The 27,187-nt window shown below is 37.8% G+C and overlaps 1 protein-coding gene across 10 annotated transcripts in view; it reads right to left on the reverse strand.

The window, feature by feature from the left end:
• The window catches only part of NUMB (NUMB endocytic adaptor protein), a 201,734-nt gene that overhangs the window by 5,944 nt on the left and 168,603 nt on the right, over positions 1-27,187 (reverse strand). For 8 of the 10 annotated variants that reach the window (XM_019427073.2, XM_019427065.2, XM_019427072.2 and 5 more), the window contains 4 exons: positions 15,357-15,431; positions 12,902-13,042; positions 3,574-3,778; positions 1,386-1,679 (listed from right to left, as the gene is read on the reverse strand). In XM_019427073.2, coding sequence (XP_019282618.2) covers positions 1,386-1,679; positions 3,574-3,778; positions 12,902-13,042; positions 15,357-15,431 — 715 coding nt within the window. The remainder of the gene's footprint in view (positions 1-1,385; positions 1,680-3,573; positions 3,779-12,901; positions 13,043-15,356; positions 15,432-27,187) is intronic. The other 2 variants (XM_019427066.2, XM_019427063.2) reach the window with 1 other exon arrangement.

The raw sequence follows: 27,187 nt of genomic DNA on the forward strand, positions 1-27,187 counted from the left end.
CCAGTGGCAGCTTAGTCCTTCTCTCTGTAATAAGCTACAATAATATCATTACTCATTTTTTTTTCCTGAAGTAGCAAGTATGTGAACTGTGATAACATGAAAAAGTAAACTGAAATCCAGGACTCTATAGGCTTTGTTCTTTAAAATTTTTTTTAATGTTTATTTTTGAGAGAGAGAGACACACACAGAGTGTGAGGGGGCGGCAGAGAAAGAGGGAGACACAGAATCTGAAACAGGCTCCAGGTTCTGAGCTGTCAGCACAGAGTGCGACGCAGGGCTTGAACCCACGAACTATGAGATCATGACCTGAGCTGAAGTGGGATGCTTAACAGATTGAGCACCCAGGTGCTCCTAGGCTTTGTTCTTAATATTGACTCTGGGATACTTCTGTCACAGGGGAAGCTGATAATGTGTGGTGAACCTTTGGTTTGCTCAACTATGAAAAGAATGGTTTTTGTTTCCCATCTGTTCCAGAAGAAGACTGAAGACAAGGTACTAGAAGCATCTGGAGTTTCCATTTTTATAGGAGTTGAGAGCTGGAAAGACCCTCAGTAATCATCCAGTCCAACTGTTGTTTAGGCCTCCTTTCATCCGTCAAAAGAACTTAACACTCTGGACTTTTATACCATCACTGGGAGTGTCTTATTGAAACAGTCTTCCCCATATTCTGTTATAGCACTGGCTTGTCATGTCTCAGAGTGAAGTAAAATAGAGCCCAATAAAAGCACTGACCAGATCTGACACTTTAGCTCTGGATCTTATGATGAGGATAGAGCTACCAGGGCTGGCTCAGCTGTACAGGGGCCACACAAAGGCCTGTGTGGCGGTTCTGAAAGTTAATGAATATATGTGAGCAAGCTCACTGTCTCTGATGAAAAACAGATTTTTGATTTAAACAGGAGACCCGTTTTGAGTTTCCTCCGTACGGAGTCAACCAGCCACAAGGACAATGAGCACTTATCCATTTCTTCTGGTACATCTGAGAGTAATGCTATTTGAATAGATGTGTTTCCAAAGCCTTTTAAATTAATTCTCTGTTGGGTCCCAAATGGCAGGATTAGAATGGAAACTTGAGACCCTTGATGTTTGGAAGCAGGTTGGCTGAGAGGTAGCACACTTCCATCAGGACAAATCACAAACCTTGTAGCTCAGTGTAGGAATTTCCATCATGGCTCTGATACCTATCTGTTGCAGAGAAATGAAGGATTCACGACCCTCTCCATGAACCTTACTTTTCTCTCAATGGGAAATGACACAAGATACATACAACCATCAACCAGCCTCAGAAGAGAGGGTGGCTAGTTTGATGGGTTTAGTGTTACCACTGGAAATAACGATAGTGCTTCAGTGCAAAGCACTTATGAGTCAGGTGGATGCTGCATTACCTGCATTTTTTATGGGGAAATCAGTCTTCCTCTGCATAGTGGAAGGCAACTCATTGATGCGCAGGGATAGTTGGCGTTTAAAGGGTGACATCTTCTGGCTAAGAGCAGGAAATCCTCGGAAAGAGCCTTGGCGAGCAAGTTGTTCAATGGGCGCATGCCGGCGTGGGATGGCATGAGGATTGTTCGTCTCCAGAGAGGCAGTGGCATCCGAAGTGGGAGAGGTGGGAGAGGATGGGGATGGGGCAGTGTTGCCAGGAGCCACTGATGAGCCAACAGCTGTCTTATCTGTTTCAGCTCAAGAAAGTCAAGAGAAAGAGGACCTTAGCAGTCTTCAAATAATTCCGGCTTATACAGTCAAGGAACTCAAAACCTTCTTATGTCCTTCTACCCATCTGCTTCCCAAAGTCTCTTAAAGGGCAGGTTACAAGCAGGGCTCAGATCTCCTACATTTCAGACAAATAAAAGGTTTAATATCCTACTACGTGTCACATGATATATCTACTAAGACACAAATATCAGATCTTTGATTCTCATGCAATGATTCATAACTTAAGATATTCTTTAAGACACTGACCAAGATTAAAAAAAAAAACCCAGCACCTATTAACTCCTAATGTGAGATCGTTTATAGAATGATGATTCATAGTTTTCAATGTTTGTTTGCTTGTTTTTTGGGAGAGAGGACTTTGGAAGTGGCAGAGTCAGAAAGGTCTAAACAAGTGTAAATTTGATTAGATATTAAAGAATGTCAAAAGGCAGTCTTTAAATCACAAACAATGTGCATTTGTGTCTCATTTGAATAAAAGCATACAGAAGCAAAATTTTAAAGTTTTTTTTTTTTTTTAATCTATACCTGACATGGGGCTCCAACTCACCACCGTGAGAGTTGCACACTTCACCAACGGAGCCAGCCAGGCACCCCCATAAGTAAAAGTTTAAACTGGATTATACCTAAATACAAAACTATTTCCATGTAAGTACCAGCTGAGTCCCATTCTGAATGTGGTAAATCTCTACCTGCCTCCCCTCATAATGCTCTAGATGTTAGACTCAACCACTTTGGCAGCTGCTGTGTGTAGCCAAGAGTATTATTTGATGGTATTAAAGAATATGCTTCCAGTCTGAAAAATCACTGTAGCACACTAAATAATAGCTATGTATATTACATTTTCTGATAAAAATAGCATGGTATTTTATTCTTTGGTATTCTGGCACAAATGTTTATAAGAAATAAAAAAAAATTCACAATCAAGAATTTAATTTCAAATAAAATGTGTACCCTTTTTTTACCTTAAGAATTAGAGTTGTTTGGGTCAGTATTCAATGAATGGCATTCTTTAGTGGCTGGTTTAGAACTAAAAGCATACAGTAAAAAAATGAGCAAGATTTTTATCAAATCTTGTATATTTATACTGAACTTTTTAATTCCAAAATATTCCTTGTGGGTTTCAACTCTAGCTGCACACAAGAATGCAAAGCATTTTCCCCCAAGCCCTATCATTTAGTTTTACAATACACTCAAACCCAACTTTACACAAGAGACTTCTGAGTGACCTGAATTGTCCGCACAGGTATTTCTGCTATGCTGCCATGTGTACCTGCAAAAAAATCACACTTTGCAAAATCACACACTAAAATTTGGCTATGGGAAAAAGAGGGGTTAGCTTCTATGGACTTTTTTCACTAAAGCACTAAAACACAGTAATAATCTAATAAGAACAACATCACTGTGAAATTCCTACCCACATTTGTACCTAGCATCACCATCAGTGGGTCCTTTGCAGCCTAAACCTGCAACTTGTACTTCTTACTTCAAGAATGTAGGTCCTTAGTAGCATGTACCTCTCACAGAGATCAGATACATCAAAATTAGAAGTCTGTTCCAGGATGTAGATTTCCCCAATTTTGTTTTTAAACATGGGGGGTAATGTCTTTGCAGCTTCTTCAGCTGCACTCTCAGCCTCCCCAGACAGCTTCTGGTAATGGAAAGAGTAAATACTTTGGAAGCCACTAAACCACTTACTGTAAAGGAAAGGCCTTTGTTTAGGTTTTCAGCTTTGTTCTTAAAGTCTTCATATACTGCTAAGAGTTCTCTTTGTGAGAAAGCTTGCCCCTGAGAGCTTCCAAATATTAACCTGCTGGGAAAAATGGCTTAAATAAACATAAATTGTAATAGAACAGATTGTACCTTTCTTGGCATCTTGGATTTGTTTCATAATCTCCTCTCTTTCTGCTTGCTCTGTGGCTGTTGTGACACGGAATGATCCTTCTCTTGTAAAAGTGGTCCGACTGGCATCAAAAGTAGCAGTCACTCCACATTCCTTCTCCCGCTTCTGTTTCCGTTCCAAACAGGCTGCAAATGCACAGCCTACTGCATGACTCAATCTCTCACCCTGTATATAACAGAAGGTTTAAAAAAACTTTTTTAGAGTTACAGTACAATTACAAATAAGCTTGGACCACAAATAAGTCTGTTTTCTTAAATTAAATTTTATTTTTTTAATTTACATCCAAGTTAGTTAGCATATAGTGCAGCAGTGATTCAGGAGTAGATTCCTTAATACCCCTTACCCATTTAGCCCATCCCCCCTCCCACAACCCCTCCGGTAACCCTCTGTTTGTTTTCCATATTTAAGAGTCTCTTATGTTTTGTCCCCCTCCCTGTTTTTATATTATTTTTGCTTCCTTTCCCTTGTGTTTATTTGTTCTGTGTCTTAAAGTCCTCATATGAGTGAAGTCATACGATATTTGTCTTTCTCTAATTTTGTTTAGCATAATACCCTCTAGTTCCATCTACGCAGTTGCAAATGGCAAGATTTCATTCTTTTTGATTGCCAAATAATACTCCATTGTATATATATATATATATATATATATATATATATATATATATATATATATATATATACACACCATATCTTCTTTATCCATTCATCCATTGATGGACATTTGGGTTCTTTCCATACTTTGGCTATTGTTGATAGTGCTGCTATAAACATTGGGGTGCATGTGCCCCTTTGAAACAGCATACCTGTATCCCTTAGATAAATACCTAGCAGTGCAATTTCTGGGTCGTAGTTGCACCCAGTTCTATTTTTAATTTTTTTGAGGAACTTCCATACTGTTTTCCAGAGTGGCTGCACCAGTTTGCATTCCCACCAGCAGTGCAAAAGAGATCCTCTTTCTCCGCATCCTCGCCAACATCTGTTGTTGCCTGAATTGTTAATGTTAGTCACTCTGACAGGCGTGAGGTGGTATTTCACTGTGGTTTTGATTTGTATTTCCCTCATGATGAGTGATGTTGAGCATTTTTTCATGTGTCGGATAGCCATCTGGATGTCTTCTTTGGAGAAGTGTCTATTTGTGTCTTTTGCCCATTTCTTCACTGGATTATTTTTCTGTGTTGAGTTTGGTAAGTTCTTCATAGATTTTGGATACTAACCCTTTATCTGATATGTCTTTTGCAAATATCTACTCCCATTCCATCGGTTGCCTTTCAGTTTTGCTGTTTCCTGGATGTGCAGAAGCTTTTTATTTTGATGAGGTCCCAATAGTTAATTTTTGCTTTTGTTTCCCTTGCCTCTGGAGACGTGTTGAGTAAGAAGTTGCTGCGGCCAAGATCAAAGAGGTTTTTGCCTGCTTTCTCCTTGAGGATTTTGATGGCTTCCTGTCTTACATTCAGGTCTGTCATCCATTTTGAGTTTATTTTTATGTATGGTGTCAGAAAGCAGTCCAGGTTCATTCTTCTGCCTGTCGCTTTCCAGTTTTCCCAGCACCACTTGCTGAAGAGACAGTCTTTATTCCACTAGATATTCTTTCCTGCTTTGTCAAAGATTAGTTGGCCATACGTTTGTGAGTCCATTTCTGGGTTCTCTATTGTGTTCCATTGATCTGAGTGTCTGTTCTTGTGCCAGTACCACAGTGTCTTGATGATTACAGCTTTATAATACAGCTTGGAGTCCAGGATTGTGATGTCTCCTGCTTTGGTTTTCTTTTTCAAGATTGCTTTGGCTATTCGGGGTCTTTTCTGGTTCCATACAAATTTTAGGATTGTTTGTTCTAGCTCTGTGAAGAATTCTGGTGTTATTTTGATAGGGATTGCATTGAATATGTAGATTGCTTTGGGTAGTATTGACATTTTAATATTTGTTCCTCCTATCAAGGAGCGTGAAATATGTTTCCATTTTTTTGTGTTTTCTTCAATTTCTTTCATAAGCTTTCTATAGTTTTCAGTGTATAGATTTTTCACCTTTTTGGTTAGATTTATTCCTAGTTTTTTTATGGTTTTTGGTGTAATTGTAAATGGGATCGGTTCCTTGATTTCTCTTTCTGTTGCTTCATTGTTGTATAGGAATGCAACTGATTTCTGTGCATTGATTTTATATCCTGCAACTTTGCTGAATTCATGAATCAGTTCTAGCAGTTTTTTGGTGGAATCTTTAGAGTTTTCCATGTAGAGTATCATGTCATCTGCGAAGAGTGAAAGTCTGACCTCCTCCTGGCCAATTTGGATGCCTTTTATTTCTTTGTGTTGTCTGATTGCTGAGGCTAAGACTTCCAATACTATGTTGAATAACAGTGGCAAGAGTGGACATCCCTGTCATGTTCCTGACCTTAGGGGAAAAGCTCTCAGTTTTACTCCATTGAGGATGATGTTAGCGTTGGGTCTTTCATATATGGCTTTTATGATCTTGAGGTACGCTCCTTCTATCCCTACTTTCTTGAGGGTTTTTATCAAGAAAGGATGCTGTATTTTGTCAAATGCTTTCTCTGCATCTATTGAGAGGATCACACGGATCTTTTCCTTTCTTTTATTGATGTGACGAATCACAGATTGTTTTGCGGATATTGAACCAGCCCTACATCCCAGGTATAAATCTCACTTGGTTGTGGTGGATAATTTTTTTAATGTATTGTTGAAACTGGTTGGCTAATATCTTGAGGATTTTTGCATCCATGTTCGTCAGGGAAATTGGTCTATAGTTCTTCATTTTATTGGGGTCTTTGGTTTTGGCTTCATAGAAAGAGTTTGGAAGTTTTCCTTCCATTTCTATTTTTTGGAACAGCTTCAAGAGAATAGGTGTTAACTCTTTCTTAAATGTTTGGTAGAATCCCCCTGGAAAGCCATCTGGCCCTGGACTCTTGTTTTTTGGGAGATTTTTGATTACTAATTGGATTTCTTTACTGGTTATGGGCCTGTTCAAATTTTCTATTTCTTCCTGTTTTGGTTTTGGTAGTATACATGTTTCTAGGAATTTGTCCATTTCTTCCAGATTGCAAATTTTATTGGCATATAATTGTTCATAATATTCTGTTATTATTGTTTTTATTTCTGCTGTATTGGTTGTGATCTCTCCTCTTCCATTCTTGATTTTATTTATTTGGGTCCTTTCCTTTTTGATCAAACTGGCTAGTGATTTATCAATTTTATTAATTCTTTCAAAGAACCAGCTTCTGGTTTCATTGATCTGTTCTACTGTTTTTTTGGTTTCGATAGCATTAATTTCTGCTCTAATCTTTATTACTTCCTGTCTTCTGCTGGTTTTGGGTTTTATTTGCTGTTCTTTTTCCAGCTCTTTAAGGTATAAGGTCAGGTTGTGTATCTGAGACCTTTCTTCCTTCTTTAGGAAGGCCTGGATTGCTATATACTTTCCTTTTATGACCACCTTTGCTGCATCCCTGAGATTTGGGGCTGTGGTGTTATCATTTTCATTGGCTTCCATGTACTTTTTTTTTTTTTTTTTTTTAATTTTTCAATGTTTTTATTTTTTGAGAGGCAGAGAGAAACAGAGTATGAGCAGGGGAGGGGTAGAGAGAGAGGGAGACACAGATTCCAAAGCAGGCTTCAGGCTCTGAGCTGTCAGCACAGAGCCCGATGCAGGGCTCGAACCCATGAGTATGAGATCATGACCTGAGTCAAAGTCGGACACTCAACCGACTGAGCCACCCAGGTGCCTCCCATTACTCTTTAACTTCCCATGTACTTTCTTTAACTTCTTGGTTAGTCCATTCATTCCTTTAGTTCTTTAGTTCTTTAGTCTCCAAGTATTTGTTTCCTTTCTAAATTTTTTCTTGTGGTTGATTTTGAGTTTCATAGTGTTGTGGTCTGAAAATATGCATGGTATGATCTTGATCTTTTTGTACTTGTTGAGGGCTGATTTGTGTCCCAGTATGTGGTCGATTCTGGAGAACATTCCATGTGCACTGGAGAAGAATATATATTCCACTGCTTTAGGATGCAATGTTCTGAATATATCTGTTAAGTCCATCTGGTCTAGTGTGTCATTCAAAGCCATTGTTTCCTTGTTGATTTTCTGATTAGATAATCTGTCCATTGCTGTAAGTGGGGTGTTGAAGTTCCCTACTATAAAGGTATTATTTTCAATGAGTTTGTGATTGATTTATATATCTGGGTGCTCCCACATTTGGAGCATAAATGTTTACAACTGTTAGGTTTTCTTGGTAGACAGACTCCTGAATTATGATATAATGCCCTTCTTCATCTCTTGTTACAGTCTTTATTTTAAAGTCTAGATTGTCTGATATAAATATGGTTACTCCAGCTTTCTTTTGTTGACCATTAGCATGATAGATGGTTCTCCATCTCCTTATTTTCAATCTGAAGGTGTCCTTAGGTCTAAAGTGGGTCTCTTGTAAACAGCATATAGATGGATCTTGTTTTCTTATTCATTCTGTTATCCTTTGCCTTTTGATTGGAGCATTTAGTCCATTGATGTTTAGAGTAAATACTGAAAGATATGAATTTATTGCCATTATGTTGCTTGTGGAGTTTGAGTTTCTGGTGGTGTTCTCTGGTCCTTTCTAGTCTTTGTTGCTTTGGGTATGTATGTATGTATGTATGTATGCATGCATGCATGCATTTATTTATTTCATCTTTGCTCTCCTCAGAGAGTTCTCCCTTAAAATTTCTTGCAGGACTGGTTTAGTGGTCACAAACTCCTTTAATTTTTGTTTGTCTGGGAAACTTTTAATCTCTCCTATTTTGAATAACAGCCTTGCTGGATAAAGAATTCTTGGCTGCATATTTTTCTGATTCAGCACATTTAATATATTGTGCCAATCCTTTCTGGCCTGCCAAGTTTCTGTGGATAGGTCTGCTGCAAACCTGTTCTGTCTTCCTTTGTAGGTTAAAGACTTTTTTCCCCCTGCTGCTTTCATGATTCTTTCCTGGCCCGAGTATTTTGTGAATTTGACTATGATATGCTTTGTTGACAGTCGTTTTTTGTTGAATCTAATGGGAGTCCTCTGTGCTTCCTAGATTTTTATGTCTGTGTCTTTCCCAGGTTAGGAAAGTTTTCTGCTATGATTTGCTCACATAACCCTTTTACCCTTTTTCTCTCTTTTCATCTTCTGGGACCCCTATGATTCTGATGTTGTTCCTTTTTAATGAGTCACTGATTTCTCTAATTCTTAAGTCATGCTCTTTTGCCTTAGTCTCCCTCTTTTTTTTCTGTTTCATTATTCTCCAGAAGTTTGTCCTCTATATCGCTGAATCTCTGCTCTACCTCATCCATCCTTGCCGCCATGGCATCCATTCGAGATTGCAGCTCAGTTATATCATTTTTTATTTCATCCTGACTAGCTTTTATTTCTTTTACCTCCACAGAAAGGGATTCTAATCTATTTTAGACTCCACCTAGTATCCTTATTACCATGATTCTAAATTCTGGTTCAGACATCTTGCTTGTATCTGTGTTGGTTAAGTCCCTGGCTGTCGTTTCTTCCTGCTCTTTTGGGGTGAATTCCTGCTGAGTTCTGTAGTTCAGGTTGTGCAGATTGTTGTGTTAATCCTCAATCAGTTTTCTAGGTCTGCAGGATGGTTTACTGTTGATCTGGCTGTATTTCATGGACACAAGACGCAAAAAATACTTTCATGCTGTTCTGCCATCTTCAAATAAGTCTGTTTTTACACAAGGCAAAATGTTGGCAAGTCCAGCTTAAAATTATATTTTATTTTTGAATTTTATTTATTTATTTTGAGAGAGAGGGAGAGAGATCACACAAGCAGGTGAGGGGCAGAGAGAAGGAGAGACAGAATCCCAAGCAGGCTCCGTGCTGTCAGCACAGAGCCCAATGTGGGGCTTGAACTCATGAACCGTGAGATCATGATGTGAGCCGAGATCAAGAGTCGGATGATTAACTGAATGAGCCACCTAGACGCCTCTAAAATTATATTTTAATATATTAATATGGCAAATTAAATGAATAAATTACCTTAGGTAATGCTAATGATACTTTACTGTAGTGGGCACTGGGTAAAGTGACCATGAGTAACCTGTACTTTTGTGACCAGCCACTGAGACCTTACCAGTCAGGTTCTTTCTGTTACTCATATTAGCTTTAGAGACACTGCTCAAGGTTTGAGGCCCTACGTCTTGACACAAATCTTACATTTGCCAATTAAGGGAACAGTGGTAATATGTACCAGCATTTCTAAGAAACTACTGGAAAGGCAGGCAAGTTTCAGGAGCTTGAATAGACTTTCAACATATCTAGGACAAAATGTGCAAACCAAGAACAAAAGGTGCAAACCTAAGACTTTGGATAACTAGTACAACTCCAGCAATGACAAGGGAATTATGAAAAGGAAAGCTTAGCTTTCTCAGTCTCCTCTATCCAAATGCCACACTCCCCTCCCCAACACCCTACCCCATTCTAGACCCTCATTGCTTTGATGCTGTCCCCCTTTCCTATCTTCTAGCTCTCTCACAACTCTCCCTCTCAACCACACATAGGCAAAAATTAAAGTAGGTTTTCACCCACACTGTACACTTAAAAAGGAATTAGATAAAACTGATTTGTCTGTGTGAGAAGAGAGCTTATATAAACTTAACATTATTTTAAAGAAATGCTGGATTACCTAAATTTAATAAACTCAATGGATTATTTTCACCAGGGTTATCTGTATTTTAAAGCATATCCCTAATTGTGAAATAACAAAGTTAGAGATGATATAGTAACTTTTGGCATCATTAATAGTAAGAAGAGATATTTGAGAACAGAGAGCCCTTTGTGGAGTTTTCAAAATCACACCATGTAGGTAGCTGTAGCTGCTCCTACATATGGTTCAAGTAATTTCCCTGAATTTTATATGCCAATATTAGATATCATAATGAGGAGTAATGTCGGAAATGCCTTTTGTCCCTAAAATTTCACACAAATGTCAACTGTAATATTTCACATAATTGCTTATTGCTTATTAAAAGAATGAGTTACTTTTTATGAATCCACATGAGTTTCCATCTACCTTCTTAGGAGGATGATACAAGGGTAGGGCACTGAAGCATGAAATAGGAAAGAGAACCGGAGTTTTAGAACCTGTCTGCTTTTGAACACAGCTCTATTACAAGGACAGAACTATTGTCCAAAGAAGTTTATTATTGCTCCTAGGCCTAGGGCAGAAGTTCTTGAAGACAGACCCTCCCCAAGCCCCATCTGAGACCCACTGAATGAAAAACTCTTGAAGGTGGGGCCTAACAAACTGTTTTTATCAAGCCCTCCAGGTGATTCTGATACAGAAGAACCATTGGCCAAGGAGATTCAAACAGTCTGAAATGCAATACCAGGATTTGACAATAAAACAGTTTTTAAATTAATATAAGGAAACTCTTAAACTCTTGATTTTGTGAGTATAGTGATAGCAAAATGCACTGCTTTATGGCTTAAGATCTGAGAGACAAAGGAAGAAAGTGTAGTTTATTTACTTCAACTCATTAACGCACTGTGTCAAACCAAGGAGGTACAGCTTTGACAATATTAGCCACAGTTTTCAGAGCAGTTATCATGTGTCAGACTCTATACTAAGAGTGCTTATATCAATTATCTACTTTAATCTTCACAGTTGTTATCTTCATTTTATAGAAGAGGAAACTAAGACTTAAAGAATGTCAAGTAACTTTCCCTAAATCCCATAGTTAGTAAGTACCAGAACAAGGCCTGAAATCCAGATCTGAGTCAGAGCCTGGACTCTTAACAGTTTATAGCGCTGTCTCCAAGAGCTTTGAAAAAACATTTTGGTGAATTTTAGAGTACAGCCACCACTTCCCTTTTAGATTAAACACTGGCAAGATTTTATTGAGTTGTAGCCTTCAGGAATGACTATACTGCCTTATTCTGTCTGGCCTTACAAAAAACTCAGTAAAATGAGGTGGCTCAGTCGGTTAAGCGTCTGACTTCGGCTCAGGTCATGATCTTGTGGTTTGTGGGTTCTGCCTTGCGTCGGGCTCTGTGTGGACAGCTCAGAGCCCAGAGCCTGCTTGGGATTCTGTGTCTCCCTCTCTCTCTGCCCTCCCCTGCTTGTACTCGGTCTCTCTCTCTCTCTAAAATAAATAAACATTAAAAAAAAAATTTTAAACTCAGTAATTACAGGGGTGTCTGGGTGGCTCAGTCAGTTGAGCATCCGACTCTTGATATTGGCTCAGGTCATGATTCCAGGGTCATGGGATTGAGCCCTGCATCAGGCTCAGTGCTGAGTGTGGAGCCTGCTTAAGATTCTCTCTCTCTCCCTCTGCTCCTCTGCGCCACTCATGCTCTTTCTCTCTCAAGTAAAAAAATATATAAAACTCAGTAATTACAATTACACATTCAATGCTCTACTGTAGTTAAGATCATCATCATCTAAGAGACTTGTCTTTCAAGTCAGAATTTTGGGCAATTTACATGAAGGATAATAGGTTAGTTATTCTCCATTTTTAAACAAAACCAAAAATTTCTACTATGCAACAATTTCTGGCATGCCAGAAATTCAATGTACCATAATTTAGTTTTTTTTTTTTTCTTTAAAGTAATCTCTACCCCCCAATGTGGGGTCTGAATTCATGACCCCGAGATCAAGAGTCACACGCTCCACTGACTGAGCCAGCCAGGTGCCCCAGTATTTTTATTTCTTAATTAATTGAAAATATACTCCAAGTCAGCTCTTTCATTTATAGAATTTCTTTGCAAATAAATTTATAAGCGCCTTTCAATGTCAGTATCTATACCCAGATGTATTAGCAAATAAATACATGTAAGAATCTTGAACACAGTTCTAATAATGAAAAGTTTCAAGTAAAGTTTAGCAGCAACCATCACCAGAGCACTTTTACTTTCCTTTAATGACCTTGGATCTCAGCTAATTATGGAGCTCTGTGGGCTCAGGGTCACACCAAGAGTGTGAACTACTTGAATAAAAGGAGTAAAAGCAGGCTAGTTTGACACTTCCAAGTGCTGTAACAGCAGGAACATGTTAGAAATGTAGTGGAGGGGCACTGGGGTGGCTCAGTTGGTTAAGTGTCTGACTTCAGCTCAGGTCATGATCTCACTGCTCATGGGTTCGAGCCCTGCATCTTGGGATCTCTGTCTCCCTCTCTCTCTGCCCCTCCCCGCACTCATGCTTGTGCACACGCTCGCTCTCTCTCAAAATAAATAAATAAAACATTTGAAAAAAAAAATGCAGTGGAAATTGCTTGGCCAACTGAGGCTAGTCATGATGAAATCCACACTGTTGGACTCACTGTGTCCTTGACAGCCATGAAGCAATGACAGATCCAGCGCCGAGTGGTGCCGTCACGACATATGTAAGAGAAGGCTCTATCAAAGTTCCTATCCGGAGCACAGAAAGAAACTTTTTCTATTGTCTGGTCAACTATGAGGTCCTAGAAAAAGGGAAGCACAAAGGAACAGAGGACTTATCAAGTTATTCAAGCTCCTCAGAATAAACACAGGATGTTCACTTCACAATAGAGTCTCCACAACAAATGAATTGAGACTATGAAATAGCTAGATCTGAGGCCAGCAGCCTGAATACTAAGAATTTGACTTAGGAGAAATCCCAAGAGGCACTCTGCCCAGATGCCTCTGTCACTTCATCTTCTGTTCTAAAACATATGCTTGCTGCTTTTAGTTTTATCATGGTATATTCCATGCTCAATTTGATAATGTATGTAAAATCACTATATCTCATTTGATTCCCATATAACTTATATTAACTTAGTGATCATTTAATTTTAACTATGACTTTTTTATATACTTGCTGAATGGCACTGTATACACACAGTATAAACATTACACAGAATGTTTTTTAAAATCTTGAGGCTCTGAGATTCTTCTACGTGATATTCCCAGTCTAGAATCCCTAGATGCTGAGGTGGGGCTGTAAGAGCTAAAACATAAAATCAAACAAAATAGTTTTTATAAAGCATCACCATAATGGCTCATTATGATTTTATTTTGCATAATGTGCTTACTATGAATTTCCTCTTTAGCAAAATGATTCTTCTTTTGGATTGTCTGTCATTTTTCTTATTGATATGTAGGAGTTCTTTATATATTCTAAATATGAGCCCTTTATAGATTATATGCACTGCAAAATTTCTTTTCCATTCCTGATGAGTCCAAGGGTGAAAAGCCACCAATTACTATTATCACTAAAGGTGGAAAAAGAACCAATTTAATACCAGTGCTACAAGTCGCCAGCAGGGGGCAAAATTACTTTCTAACTGGTATAAAACAATTAAAAACATAGCCTCCATGTATAACACATTTCATCCAAAACATTAAAAAAATACATAAGTTCTTAACAATAAATTTAAATGATCATTGTTTTCAATAATAATGTACATTTAAGAGTACCACTTCTTGGGACGCCTGGTTGGCCCAGTCGGTTAAGTGTCCTACTTTGGCTCACATATTCCTTTTATGGCAAGCATTTAAGAGCAGGGCAGAGGACTACAAAACAAATTTTAAGAGGGCAGTACATTTAAGCTTTTAAAGCTTTAAAAGATGTGTAGAGGGGCGCCTGGGTGGCGCAGTCGGTTGAGTGTCCAACTTCGGCTCAGGTCATCATCTCGCAGTTCGTGAGTCTGAGTCCCGAGCTGGGCTCTGTGCTGACAGCTCAGAGCCTGGAGCCTGCTTGCAATTCTGTGTCTCCCTCTCTCTGCCCCTCCCCTGTTTATACTCTGTCTCTCAAAAATAAATAAACATTAAAAAAAGGGTACCACTTCTCTTGAAATTAAAAAAAAAAAAAAGCCTTCGATGGAAGGTCAAAAGAACTCATGCAGCTGTATTAAGTCACTTAAAATGTATCAGACAAGTTACCCATCAAAATTGCTCTTTACCTGCAGACTCCCCCCCAACCCTTCAATAATACATGAATTTTTTTAGAAAAATTGCCTTCATGTTAAAATTTCTCCAGGCTTTAGGTCTCTTAGGAAATTTTAATTAATGATTAAATGTGCTTATATAACACTTTTATGGTCTCTAAGGTCAGAGTCTGTGTCTCTCTCTTTTCTTAATATAATTTATCATCAAATTGGTTTCCATACAACACCCAGAGCTCATCCCAACAACTGCCCTCCGCAATGCCCATTACCCACCTGCCCCTCTCTATGTCTTTATTCTTTATGCGTGTAGGACCATTTTCTTTCAAATGATAAATGCCACTTATGATTTGAGATATTATGTAGATTCTAAGTAAATGTTAACCAAATAAGCCATTTACTAGTCCTTAAGATTTCACTTAAATTGGGTGTTTGGTTAAATGGCAGGTTAATCATTTCAAATATCACTTTCTAAGAATATAGTTCCCTTTATTAAGGAACAAGAAGAAACTTCAGGTGTGGTCTTTTTTTTTTTTTAATTTGGTAAAAGGTCCATCATCTTTTACACCAAATCTGTGGGGCTAAACATTTTCTTAAAATGTGTAAGAACGAAATCTTAACATTAAATTCAAATGCTCACTACATAAACATGCTGTCATGTAGAGCAAAATACTGAGAGAATTGTATTTTTTATAAGGTAAATGAGTAACTAATTTCATTTCCTGAACACTAGTATCTCAGAAGACTGTACTTTGGACAAAGTGGAAGGATACAGAATGAGTGCAGCAGCTTAATGGCATTATATCTGATCATTAGGGATAAAATTTAAAAAACATGAGCAGTAACACATTAAAGCATATAAAATGTTTACCTTAGTTTTTTCATCCACAACTCTGAGTCCATCTGCTGATACCCACAGGACTGCCTTAACTGCTTTCTTTCCAGTCTTTTAAGAGAAACCAAAAAGGAAGGGGGGAGACACACAGATATATAATATTTAAAAAAAAAGTCATCTTCAATAGAAAACACTGACTTCTGCCTTCCAAAAGTCACAAGTACAGATGGAGTCCGAGTTCAGGAGGGGTGCCCAAAGCCAGATACTCAAACCAAACTGCAGAAACATTCAGGAAAAAAACAAGCCAAAGCCATTATTGTAGAAACACAAGGCAAAACAATAAGATAAAATTAAGTAAGGGGGAAGGGACAGGTGGACTCAAAACCATGATATCACATTCCATAAAGGGCAAAGAATTCATAAGTAGATTCTTCACCCCTTTAAAAAATCAACCAAGAAAACCAAGAGTCAGGTAAATATTAATACATAAGGAGTTACACCACAAGTATCTTCTACAAACGTATTTACAGTAAAAAGCAATATACATAGGTCTAAATTGAGATGCTGACCTATCCTCTGACTCCGATGTGTACAGCAGAACCCTTGGTCATCTGAAATTTTCATGTTAAATACCCAAGACGTCTTCATTATTTCTATAATAATCTTTAAAGACCATTATTTCTTCTCTCAGGATTAACACAGAACTGGTTTAGTTTTTAATTTGACATTAAATGCATGGAGACATTTTGGGGACATAGGAGGATTTAAAAAATTTTAAAAAATATTATTATTATTACATGAATTCTTTTTACTGGCTGAGAAAAGACTTCTTTTGGCACACAAGAATCATGTGAGAACAAGCTGATGTAGGATTTCTCTTGTGATGGAATGAAAATGAGACAGTGGGACTTTGTAATAGTAACTTAACACCTTCCTGTCTTTTCAAATGCTCCAAGGATACAAGCAAAATAAAACGAATGCAAAATAAAGGCTGAGAATAGGTGTTAGAACATCATAAAAAAGTATAAATTAAAAGGAAACTGGTAGTAAAAAGTTGCAGCAGCCTCTAGAAGGGACAGAAGAGGATAAAGAAATGTCTACCATTCTCCTCTGTATGTGTCCAAGCCCAGAGCTCCTCCATATGGAAGGCATGGCCTTATTTAAATGAACTGTGTGCTTTACTCTGGGCTCATCTCCACTATCACCATGCATCTGATAAGAGCTTAGCACATGCCAGGCAGCAGAAACACTTAAAAATTTACAGCTCACTGAAAGGTGATGATTAAACAAAAGATAAATAATATAGTAGTAAGTGTTATAGTAGAGCTGAAAAATGTATAATGATGTCAGCAAGGAGGCATGGTCAAATCTATTTGTGGAATCAAGGAAGGTTATTCAAAGGAGAAGATCAAACTAGGTACTGAAATAATTTCTCTAGATGCACAATGTAGGGGTAAGGAGTCAGGGAAGTGACAGAGGTTGTGGACATGGCAGTCAAAAGAAACAGCAGCACAGGATATGGAAGCAAACAACATGGCAAGTCTGTGCTCTTTAAAAGCTTGAAAGTGGGATGGTTAAGCGAGGAGCAGTAGAAGATAAAGCATAGGAAAGGCCTAACCATGGAGAGCCTTGTACACTTACTAAAGAATTCTATCTTAATTACATAGGCAATTAGGAGCTACTGACTGAATTTTTAAATGCATTTAAAAAATATCACTGTGGCAGCAGTATAGATGGGTTGGAAAGAGACTGAAAAGGAGGCTGAAAGACCACAACATGATTCCAGATGGCAGAAAATGAGGGTTAAGCTCTTTTCATTGAGATTGGGATACAGATGAGAAAGTTTTAAATGGAAAATATAAGAGAGAAATAGGAAGATCCCTCTCAGGTTCCTGGCTTGGGTAATTAGGTAAAGACGGTACCACAAACTAAGAGAAAAGAAGAGATGCAAAAACAAGTTTGAGAGGGGAAGAACAGGATTCCAGTTTTAGACAAGCAAAGTTTGGGATGCCTATGCAATATCCAGGTAGAGATAAACAACAGGTTATTGGATATTTAGGTCTGAAACTCAGTAGAGAATTCTAAGATGGAATTTTAGTTTGGGAAATATCAATCATGGGAGTAAAAAGAGGGCCAAGACCTGGAGAGAATATCAATAATTAAATAATTGGGAGAAAATGAGTCTCTGAAGCATCAGAAAAAGAATAGCCAAAGGGAAAGAAGAATGGAGAGACTAGGGTTATTGAAACTAAGGGAGAAGGGTTTCAAGAAACAGTAGGCGGTCCAAAATGTCAAGTGTTGCAAAGTGATTAAGCAAGGAAAGATGTGAAAAGTGTCTACTGGATTTAGCAATGAAGAAGATGTGGTAGAGTGATAGAGTTGTAATGGTTAATTTTGTGTGTCAAATTGGCTATGCTATGATCACACAGTTTTTTGGTCAAACAGTAGTCTAGATGTTGCTTTGAAGATATTTTGTAGATGTGATTAATATTTACAAGCAATTGACTTTGGATAAAGGAGATTACCCTTGATAATATGGGTGGGACTCATCTAATCAGTTGAATACCTTAAGGGTTAAAAAGAGGCTTCCCTGAGAAGAGATTTTGCCTCAAGTCTCTAATACAGAAATTCTGCCTGAGCGTCCAGCCTGCTGGCTGGCCCTATACATTTCAGACTTGCCTGCCCCAATTCTTAAGCCCCTCCCTCTCTATATATGTATAGATATAGATATCTAAATATATACATATACATATATGTGTGTATACATGCACACAGAAATAGAAAACAGACAGTGGTTCTGTTTTTCTGGAGGTCTTGACTAATACAGAAGTGGAAGTCAGACTAGGTTGGGTTGAGAAGTAAATGAAAGGCAAGAAGAATCTGTAAATATTAAATACTCTCTTCAAAAAACCGTTCCTAAGCTTTTGCACAGCAAAGGAAACCATGCACAAAATGAAAAGGCAACCTACTGAATGGGAGAAGATATTTACAAATTATATATCCAATAAGGGGTTAATATTCAAAATACTCAACACCAAAAAACCCTAAATAATCTGATTAAAAATGAGCAGAGGACCTAAATGGGCACTTTTCCAAAGAAGACATACAGATACCCAACAGATGCATACACAGATGTTCAACATCACTATAGTAGCAAGGAAATACAAATCAAAACTACAATGAGATATCACTTCAGACCTGTCAGAATGGCTAGAATAAAAAAGACAAAAAAATAACAAGTGCTGGCGAGGACGTGGAGAAAAGGAAACCCTCATGTACTGTTGCGGGAATGTGAACTGATGCAGCCTTTGAAAAAATTAAATAGAAATACCATATGATCCAGTAATTCCACTACTGGGTATTTACCCAAAGAAAAGGAAAACACTAATTTGTAAAGATATATGCACCCATGTATTTATTGTAGCATTATTTACATCAGCCAAGATATGGAAGCAACCCCAGCGTCCATCGACAGATGAATGGATAAAGAAGGGTTAAAGCACACACACAATGGAATATAAAAAAGAACGAGATCCTATCATTTGTGACAACATGGATGGACCTAGAGGGTATTATGCTAAGTGAAATAAGTCAGATAGAGAAAGACAAATATCATATGATTTCACTTGTAGGTAGAATCTAAAAAACAAACAAAAACCCCCAGCAGAAACAGATCCATAAATACAGAGAACACACTGATGAGAGAGGGGAAGGGGGGAGGAATGGACTAAATACGTCAATGGGAGTGGGATATACAGGCTTCCAGTTATGGAATGAATCAGTCATAATGATAAATATAGTCAATGGTACTGTAATAGCATTGTAGTGACAGATGGAAGCTACACTTGTGGTGAGCATAGCATAATGTATAGACTTGTTGCACCTCTACGTTGTACACCTGAAACTAATGTAACATTGTGTGTCCACTATACTTCAATAAAACACAATTTAAAAGTTGACAAAAAAGATAAAAAATAGGTGCTGGGACCCAGTATCCACATAGTAGCAGGTGCCTTTACAGAAGAGGTCTGAGTGGGGCTCAGACAGTCACCCTAAGCTTTTGCACCATGATTTGCTCCATGAGGGCAGGGATTTTTTCCATCTTTATTATTTACTGTTGTAACCTCAGAGCTTAGAACAATGCCTGACACAGTATAGGAGTTTAAGAAATATCTTCTGGGAGTGCCTGGGTGGCTCAGCTGGTTAAGTGTCCAACTTTGGCTTAGGTCGTGATCTCACGGTTTGTTGGTTTGAGCCCCACATTGGCTCTGTGCTGGCAGCTCAGAGCCTGGAGCCTGCTTGGGATTCTATGTCTCCCCCTCTCTCTGCCCCACTCCCGCTCACACTCTGTCTCTCTCAAAAATAAACATTAGGGAAAAAAAAAAAGAAATATCTGCTGAAGGAATAAAGTTGCTAAATATCTACTAAAGGGAATAAGGGACAGTTGATCAGTAACACAGAAGACTGACAAATGACAGTGAAAATCTTGTGTAAGAAATTTAAATTTGCAGCTTTATCAGTCCACTGATTGTTCAACTGTAGTCTGCAGTATTCAGCATCTGAGTCAACAGATAGGACTACTTCCAGGTTGGGAGACTGAAAGCAGAAAAAAAATCAAAGGTCATTATTTAAGTAATCTCTACACCAAACGTGGAGCTCAGACTCATGATCCCGAGAACAAGAGTTGCATGCTTCTCTGACTGAGGCAGCCAGGTGCCCCTCAAAGGTCATTTTAGAATGGGATTGTTCCTCATTTAGTCTCCTTACCATATGTAGCAAAATATAACATTTTCTTGGCCCAAATTACACTGTTATGAAAACATCTCTGCTTTTTTGAGGTATGCCTATATAATAAATTTTATGGTATTGTACTAATATATCACTGAGGCACTGTATTTATCATATTCCATGGCCTTTGATCTTCTAAATAGGGGAAGAAAACATAGTATGAGTTCTTGTATTTGTTCTCACATTTGGGTGCCGATTCTTGGATACATATAGTTACTTCAATCAGATGTTGAGATATTAACACTCAAAGACACCTGTAGCTGAATTTAAGTCCAGACTTCATCATACATATTCTATGGTAGCAATGCTCCTGTAGTATTTGTGCATTTTATAGTCTTCCATTCTGATAATATAAACTAAGATTGCCAAGCACTTTTCAGAAAATGATAAAAGTCATAGAAGATCAAAGTTTTTGCTTTTATGTGTCCTAAAAATGTCTATTCAAGCCAATATCCTAGGAGGGAAGGTCAAAGTTAGCTAACCAAAAGACTGAAATACAAAGATAACCCAGAGTAAGTATGAAATACAGAATTTAGGTACATCTTAGTGATGCAAACACCCCTTAAAAAAAGACTACATAATACTTCATTACCATTGTTCCAAAACTATTTTTTAAATAATTTCAAAGTTATAGGTAGTTCACATTGATTAGTCACTTATGAAAAACATGGTTTTACAACAAAAAGAAAATTGCTTATTCTTCAAGGAAAGAAGATGCGTTTAATAACATGGACAGAACTTAAGTAACTTCATATTTAAACTGGTAAAATCTGAGAAGATCACACTAACCTATGAGTGAAACATGACAAATATCAAGTATAACTGAGCTAGAAACCATGCAACTCTCTATAAGTCCAACTTAGAATTTTAAAATTAACATCTGCCATAAGCGCTTTTTTATATAGGTAGACATAAGCTAATACAGAAATTAAACAGACTCTGATATTAAGAGAAAATGATAGCAGTTAGTGGATCTATTACAAATTATTGAATTAAGAAACTTGTACTGCAAGTAAGAGAAATGCACAGGTAATGTTCAAATGAAAATATAAGCGAAGAAACAAAATGATTGCAAAACTGACACAGAAATAGTAACTTTAGCTAAGTACACTGAAAGATCACTTTCCCCTAAATATAAAAGCTACTCACAATAAAAGGCAATTGAAATAACTAATTACAACAAAGAACTGTTATCTACCTACCTATCTCCAAAGATTGTTTGCTTGTTTTTAAAAAGTAGACATCACTTAAAGAAAGAAAAAGGATGATGATCACATATTGGTGATAGTCTTGGTAGGCATATCCTTATGGTTGCTCTTTAATTTTACATATTGGTATTATCTAGGGAAGTACTTCAGACTTCCAGTTGGAGAAATACGTTTTTAAACTGTTTAAATCAGAGATTGGCAAACTTTCTGTGAGGGACCAGATGTCAAATATTTAAAGCTTTGCAGGTTATAGAGTCTATGTCACAACTAATTAACTCTGCTACTATAGTGGAAAAGCAGCCACAGACAATATGTAAACAAATGGGCATAGCTTTGTTCCCGTAAAGCTTTATTTATAAAAACAGTGGGCCATAGTTTGCCAACCTCTGATGTAAATCATCATAATCCCTGAAAAGTAACCACTAATTAAATCTTTTTGGAAAGACAATATTGAAATACTAGACTCATTTGGAATTATATCTCTGAATTATCCTTATTCTTTTTCTTCCCTTTCCCTTCTCCCTTCCCTTTTCTTTCTTTCTTTTCTTTCCTTTTTCCTTCCTTATCTTTCCCTTATTCTTTCCTTCTTTCTTTTACAAATGTGCTTATATGCTATCTATTGTTTTAAATTGCAACTCAGATCTCAGTGCTGCCCAACTCCAGAGTTCTGATTCCCAAGATCACCAATGAGATAAGAACGTGCAATTAATCAACATAAATAGAAGTGATATTTGCAGGCAAGACAATTCTGCTAGATGTATGATAGTAGATAAGAGCAAAAAGGTTAAACAGCTGTTCTAATGTTTAAGCCAAAGCAAATAAATGCTGTAAAGACACACAAGAAGCATAATTTGGCATAAATGAAATGTTAAGAAGCAACTGCAGCAAACAGACCACTTTGGGCAGGAAAGGCAGAGCAAGTCACTCTTTCTGAGCAATAGTAATTTGCCACTCTATTGTGCAACGTTCTTTCTCTACAAACCAAAATGATCTTCGAGTGTACCCAACATGTAAAGAATCACTGGTCAGTCTTTCTGTCACACCTACACACAGAGATAACCCAGTCATTACAGAGTAATGACATGCTAACAGGCAACTATAACGTGGTATGCCTTGTAATAAATGAGTAAGAAGCGTTTGTTTCACAGAAAAATGGGCTTCATTTTTTTTTTAAATCTGAGAAAGACCTTAAAATGATATTTGAATTTACGAACAGAACTGTATAAGGAACAAATTTTGTCTTATAATTCCAAGATACAGTGAATATTCCCTAAAGGACAAAATGGCAAAGGGAAAGAAACACAACTTTCACCAGTATTTGAGGCTGGCATTATCTCTAATGGCTGTTTCACTAACACTACAGTAACCCTTTAATCTGGGACATTAAGTTACACTATATTTCCTGCATTATAAGTGAGAGGAGCCTTTAAAGGTAGCAAACAGCATGAAGGTTGAAACAAACAGCAAAGAAAGATTTCTGGAGGCAGTTCAGCTCTTCCAGTTTGCTAAGTCACTTTTAATTGTCAGAAGGGGGGAACCTAGGGATTATTCTAATACTATGAAGATTCCACAGGTATCTCAAATTCAACCTGTCTAAAACCAAATTCATCATGCCCCTTCTCACAATGAACAATTCCCCGATGCTTGCTCAACCATGCCCAAAGCTTGGGGCATCTGCATATCCTTCTGCATATCCCTAGCTTGAATGAATGAGTGAGTAGGAGAGCATGTTTCTCTCTCATCCCAGTGGTCCTGTGAATGCTGTTCCTTCTGTCGGAAATGCCTTTCTCCTCTTAGTTTAACTGGAAGTCATTGTTTTACATCTCAGCCTTAGGTGTCACCTCCTCCTAGAAGTCTTCATCACACTCTCACATTCAATCTTCCTCTCTGCTCTTGTAATACCTGTTTCTGTCACATGATTTGGTAACCATTTCTTTACCTGATTCCTTCCACTACAGGTTGAACTTGAAAGCAGTGCATTTGTCATTCATTCATTTATTCATTCACTAATTCAAATATTTTGGAGCAGGTCCTATGGATCACATACTATTTTAGGCATTAAAGACTCAGCAGTGAACAAAGTAAGTGAAGATTTCAGTCTTAAGAGAGCTTATGTTTTAGCGAAGAAAAGACAAACAAATAAATAAACTGTATGGTATGGGAAATGGTGATAAGCCCTATCAGAGAAAAATAAAGCAAAGAGGAAGAACACAAAGTATGTGTATATAGAGGAAGGTGGTATTTGGAATTTAAAATGAGGTTCTCAGTGAATGCCTCACTGAGAATGGGGCTTTTGAAGAAGGAATGGAAAGAGATGAAGTGAGCCATGCATATATCTGGATGATATGTATTCCAGAATAGAGGTTACAGCAAGTGCAAAGGTCCTGAAGCGGAAGCATAGCTAGTGGGTTCAAGGAATATCCAAGAAGCTAGCGTGGATGGAACTGAGGGAGAGTAGAAGATAGGAGAAGGGACAGTGGGAATTCATGTACCATGGCCTAGAAGGCCTAAAAGACTCTGGCTTTTATTCTGAGTAGGGCAAAAAGCTACTGGAGGATCTGGGGCAGTGGAACCATACAATGAGCCCTCTGTCTTAAAAAGATCACTCAGGCTGATATCTTGCGAACAGATGGTAAGGGGAACAACAATGAAAGCAGAAGTAGAACACCACTGCAATGACTCAGGTGAGAGGAGAAGATGGCTTGGATCAGGGCAGCAGCTCAGAGGTAATGAGACAGAAACTGTTGATGGAATAGACATAAGGTACAACAGAAAGAGAGGAGTAAAGATTAGATCCAGGATTTTTAGCCAGAGCACAGGTACAGAGCTGTTGTATAGTGAGATGGGGAAGATTAGGGGAAAGTAGTTTGGGAGGAAAAGATTAGGAATTAGGTCTGTGACACGGCATGAAATGCCTCATATAAAGTGTTTAATGATGATGATGAGGATGATGATAACAATACCTAACATTGCCCACTATTGCAGGCTGTTTTGTGCACTTTGCTAATATTTACTTATTTAACTTTCACAATAATCACATCAGGTTGGTATTATTATTATTATTTTTTTATACAGGGGAAACTGAGATACAGAATAGTTAAGAACCTTTCCCAAGGTCACAAAGCTAGTAAGTGGCTGAGCCATGATTAAATGCAAGAACCTGACTCTTCAGAGTCTGTGCCCTAGCCCCTATGCTATATTGCTTCTATGATGGAAACACCACTATGAAGTCAAGAGGCAATGTCAAGATAGAAATTTCAGTCATTGGCACAGAGATGGTATTTAAATCCATGACACTGGATGAGATCATCAAGGGAGAGGTGTAGGTAGAGAAGAGTCCACAGACTGGGAAGTAGGCAGCAATATGAGGGAAAACCAAGAGCAGGATCCCTGAACTCCAGATGAACTGTGTTTTATAGCAGGGGAGGAATGGACTATGAGAGATCTGCTGATAGGTCGGGTAAGGGGGTAGGTAGGACCTTTAGAATAATGATACAGAAAAAAAACTCGACAAGAACAGCTTTGGTGGAGTGGTGAAGGTAAAAAGACTGATTAAATAGGTTTAACAGAGGAAGGGAGAGCAGAAACTGAAGGCACCAAGAAGAAACATTTTTTAAATAAAGATGATTTGTTTTGATCCACTATAAGAAAGAAAAACTGATATGGAAAAGAGTGTGGGGAGCATTGCTGGAGTAATAAAGAACTGGAATAATAAGAATCTAGTGGAGGAGATGGTCTCGGCGAGGAGCTCATACAGTTCATCTCCTGAATAGGAGGGAAAACAGAGCATATGGGCATGGATGTAGGTAGGTGAGTAGATGCGGTGCCAGCGCATGCTAGAGTTTTCTTCTGATTGATTCTATTTTTTCAGTGACGTAAGAAGCAAGGTCATCAGCTGAAAGAGAACAGAGTAAGAAATTCTGGAGGCTTAAGGAAAAAAGAAGTGTCAAATAGTTACCTAAAAATGAGAAAGTAAGAGCCAAAAAAAAAAAAAAAAAAAAAAAAAGATTGTCTTGCTCATCTTTATATCTAGATAGCCTAGCATACTCCCTAGTATGTTTTACACAGTGTGATTTGAGCTCAAGAACCATTGTGTTTTCATGAATACAAATTAAAAAAGATGACTCCAAAAGTTGATGAATTTGTTTGTAATCTAGAAGAGGTCAGTGTTTGACATATTAGTTGATCATGTTATAGGAAATAATGAAACCAAGGATAATTGGAAATCTTCTGATAACTCTTGAGATTGTCTTTTTTTTTCCTTCAGAAATTTGTTACAATGGACTTCAAAAGGGGAAAAAAAAAACCTAAATCATAAAAGGTGCATCTAATAAAATACAAAAGAAGGTAAAATTTACATAAGGGCATGGGAATTTAAAAAACAGGAAGACAAGGAAAGAGGCAGCAGATATTCCCTCTCTCTTAAAGAAAAGGATCCAGAATGAAGGTAAGCAGTAAGTATGATTTGTTACAGAGGAGAAAATCTGGGAAATCTAAAATAGAATGTAGATGTTGAGTACACTGACTTTAAGAGTAGTCATTAATACCACAAAATGTTTTCTCTCAACAATTAGGACTGAAAGTAATATAACCACATATTACTCTTCAACCATGCATTCTCTAAAAGACAACCATTTCTAATTATGCCATTTAACAACTGAAAAAGCAAAAGAACATGAAAAAATATATTTGGCAGGACATTAACAGGATCTGCTAAGAACAGATATAGTATTTTTGGTGATTTTTACACAGTTAGAAGTGCCCTCCCCTCTCCGAATTCAAAGTGACATAATAGCCCAAGGAGGAGTTCATAAACTCAAATATCTACAGGGTTAAAAGCAGATAACAAATGAGTGAAGCAGGCTGAGTGCAAGGACATTAGGGAGTTGCAGGGATTATGGCAAATAGGCAACCAAAGGGTACACTGGCTACTCAACTCAAGCCACTGCTGCCACATAGAAAGCATTGTTTTACCAGATCTTCCAATTCTTAAGATATTCTAAGTTTCATGTGAAAACTCTCATGTTTGACATTTTGGCAACTAATTCAAATTTATAAACTGTGCAAGGCATACAATGCATGTTTGTGGGAAACATTCAGGCCCTTGTGCTATCTAGAGTACTTCTGAGAAAACATCAATATGGAGTAGGTGAAAAAGTCTGCACCAAGTTTCAGAAAACCTTGGTTTCAGGGTAGGCACTGCTCTTTACTACTAACTGGGTGACTTCTTTGAGCTTGGTTGTAAAATGTAGTTTCATGAACTATCCTAATTCACTGAGTGGTTGTGAACAGTAAATAAGAAATTAGGTCAAAGCATATCACAAACTATAAAGCTCTATATAAATATAAGCAAATCGCTTTGAGATAATGGAAAATATATACTGGTCTCTGCCCCTGGTTCTGGGCAGAAAGCTTCTGCAACCCTTGTAACTTCCTAATTTCCCAAGTGATAAGAGCACTGTGAGCATCTCTTGTTCTGATATTTGGTCTGTGACTCCATCCCTGACACAGAACTCCTAAAACCCTTGTAAATTCCTAAGTGATAAGGACACTGATAAGGAGCATCTTCTGTTCGATGAGGCAACTTTGGGTAGGCTCCTAGATAAGGGCTGATCAGCAGAAAGAACAAGCCATGATGAGAAGCTTGTTCAGCCTTACCTCAGATCCATCCTCCAGGGAAGGAAAGGGGTTAGAAATCATTAATAATTGATCACGCCTATGTGAGGAAGCCTCCATAAAACCCCAATAGTACAAGGTTCAGACAGCGTCCAGGTTGGCAAATGCATCATACTAGGAGAGTGACACACTCCATCTCCACAGGGACAGAAGCTCCCGGAACCCTCCCAGACCTCACACTGTGTAGCTCTTCTT

Source organism: Panthera pardus, unplaced genomic scaffold (genome assembly GCF_024362965.1).
Source record: "Panthera pardus isolate Hobbes unplaced genomic scaffold, ASM2436296v1 HiC_scaffold_24, whole genome shotgun sequence".
Classification (NCBI taxonomy): Eukaryota; Metazoa; Chordata; class Mammalia; order Carnivora; family Felidae; genus Panthera; species Panthera pardus.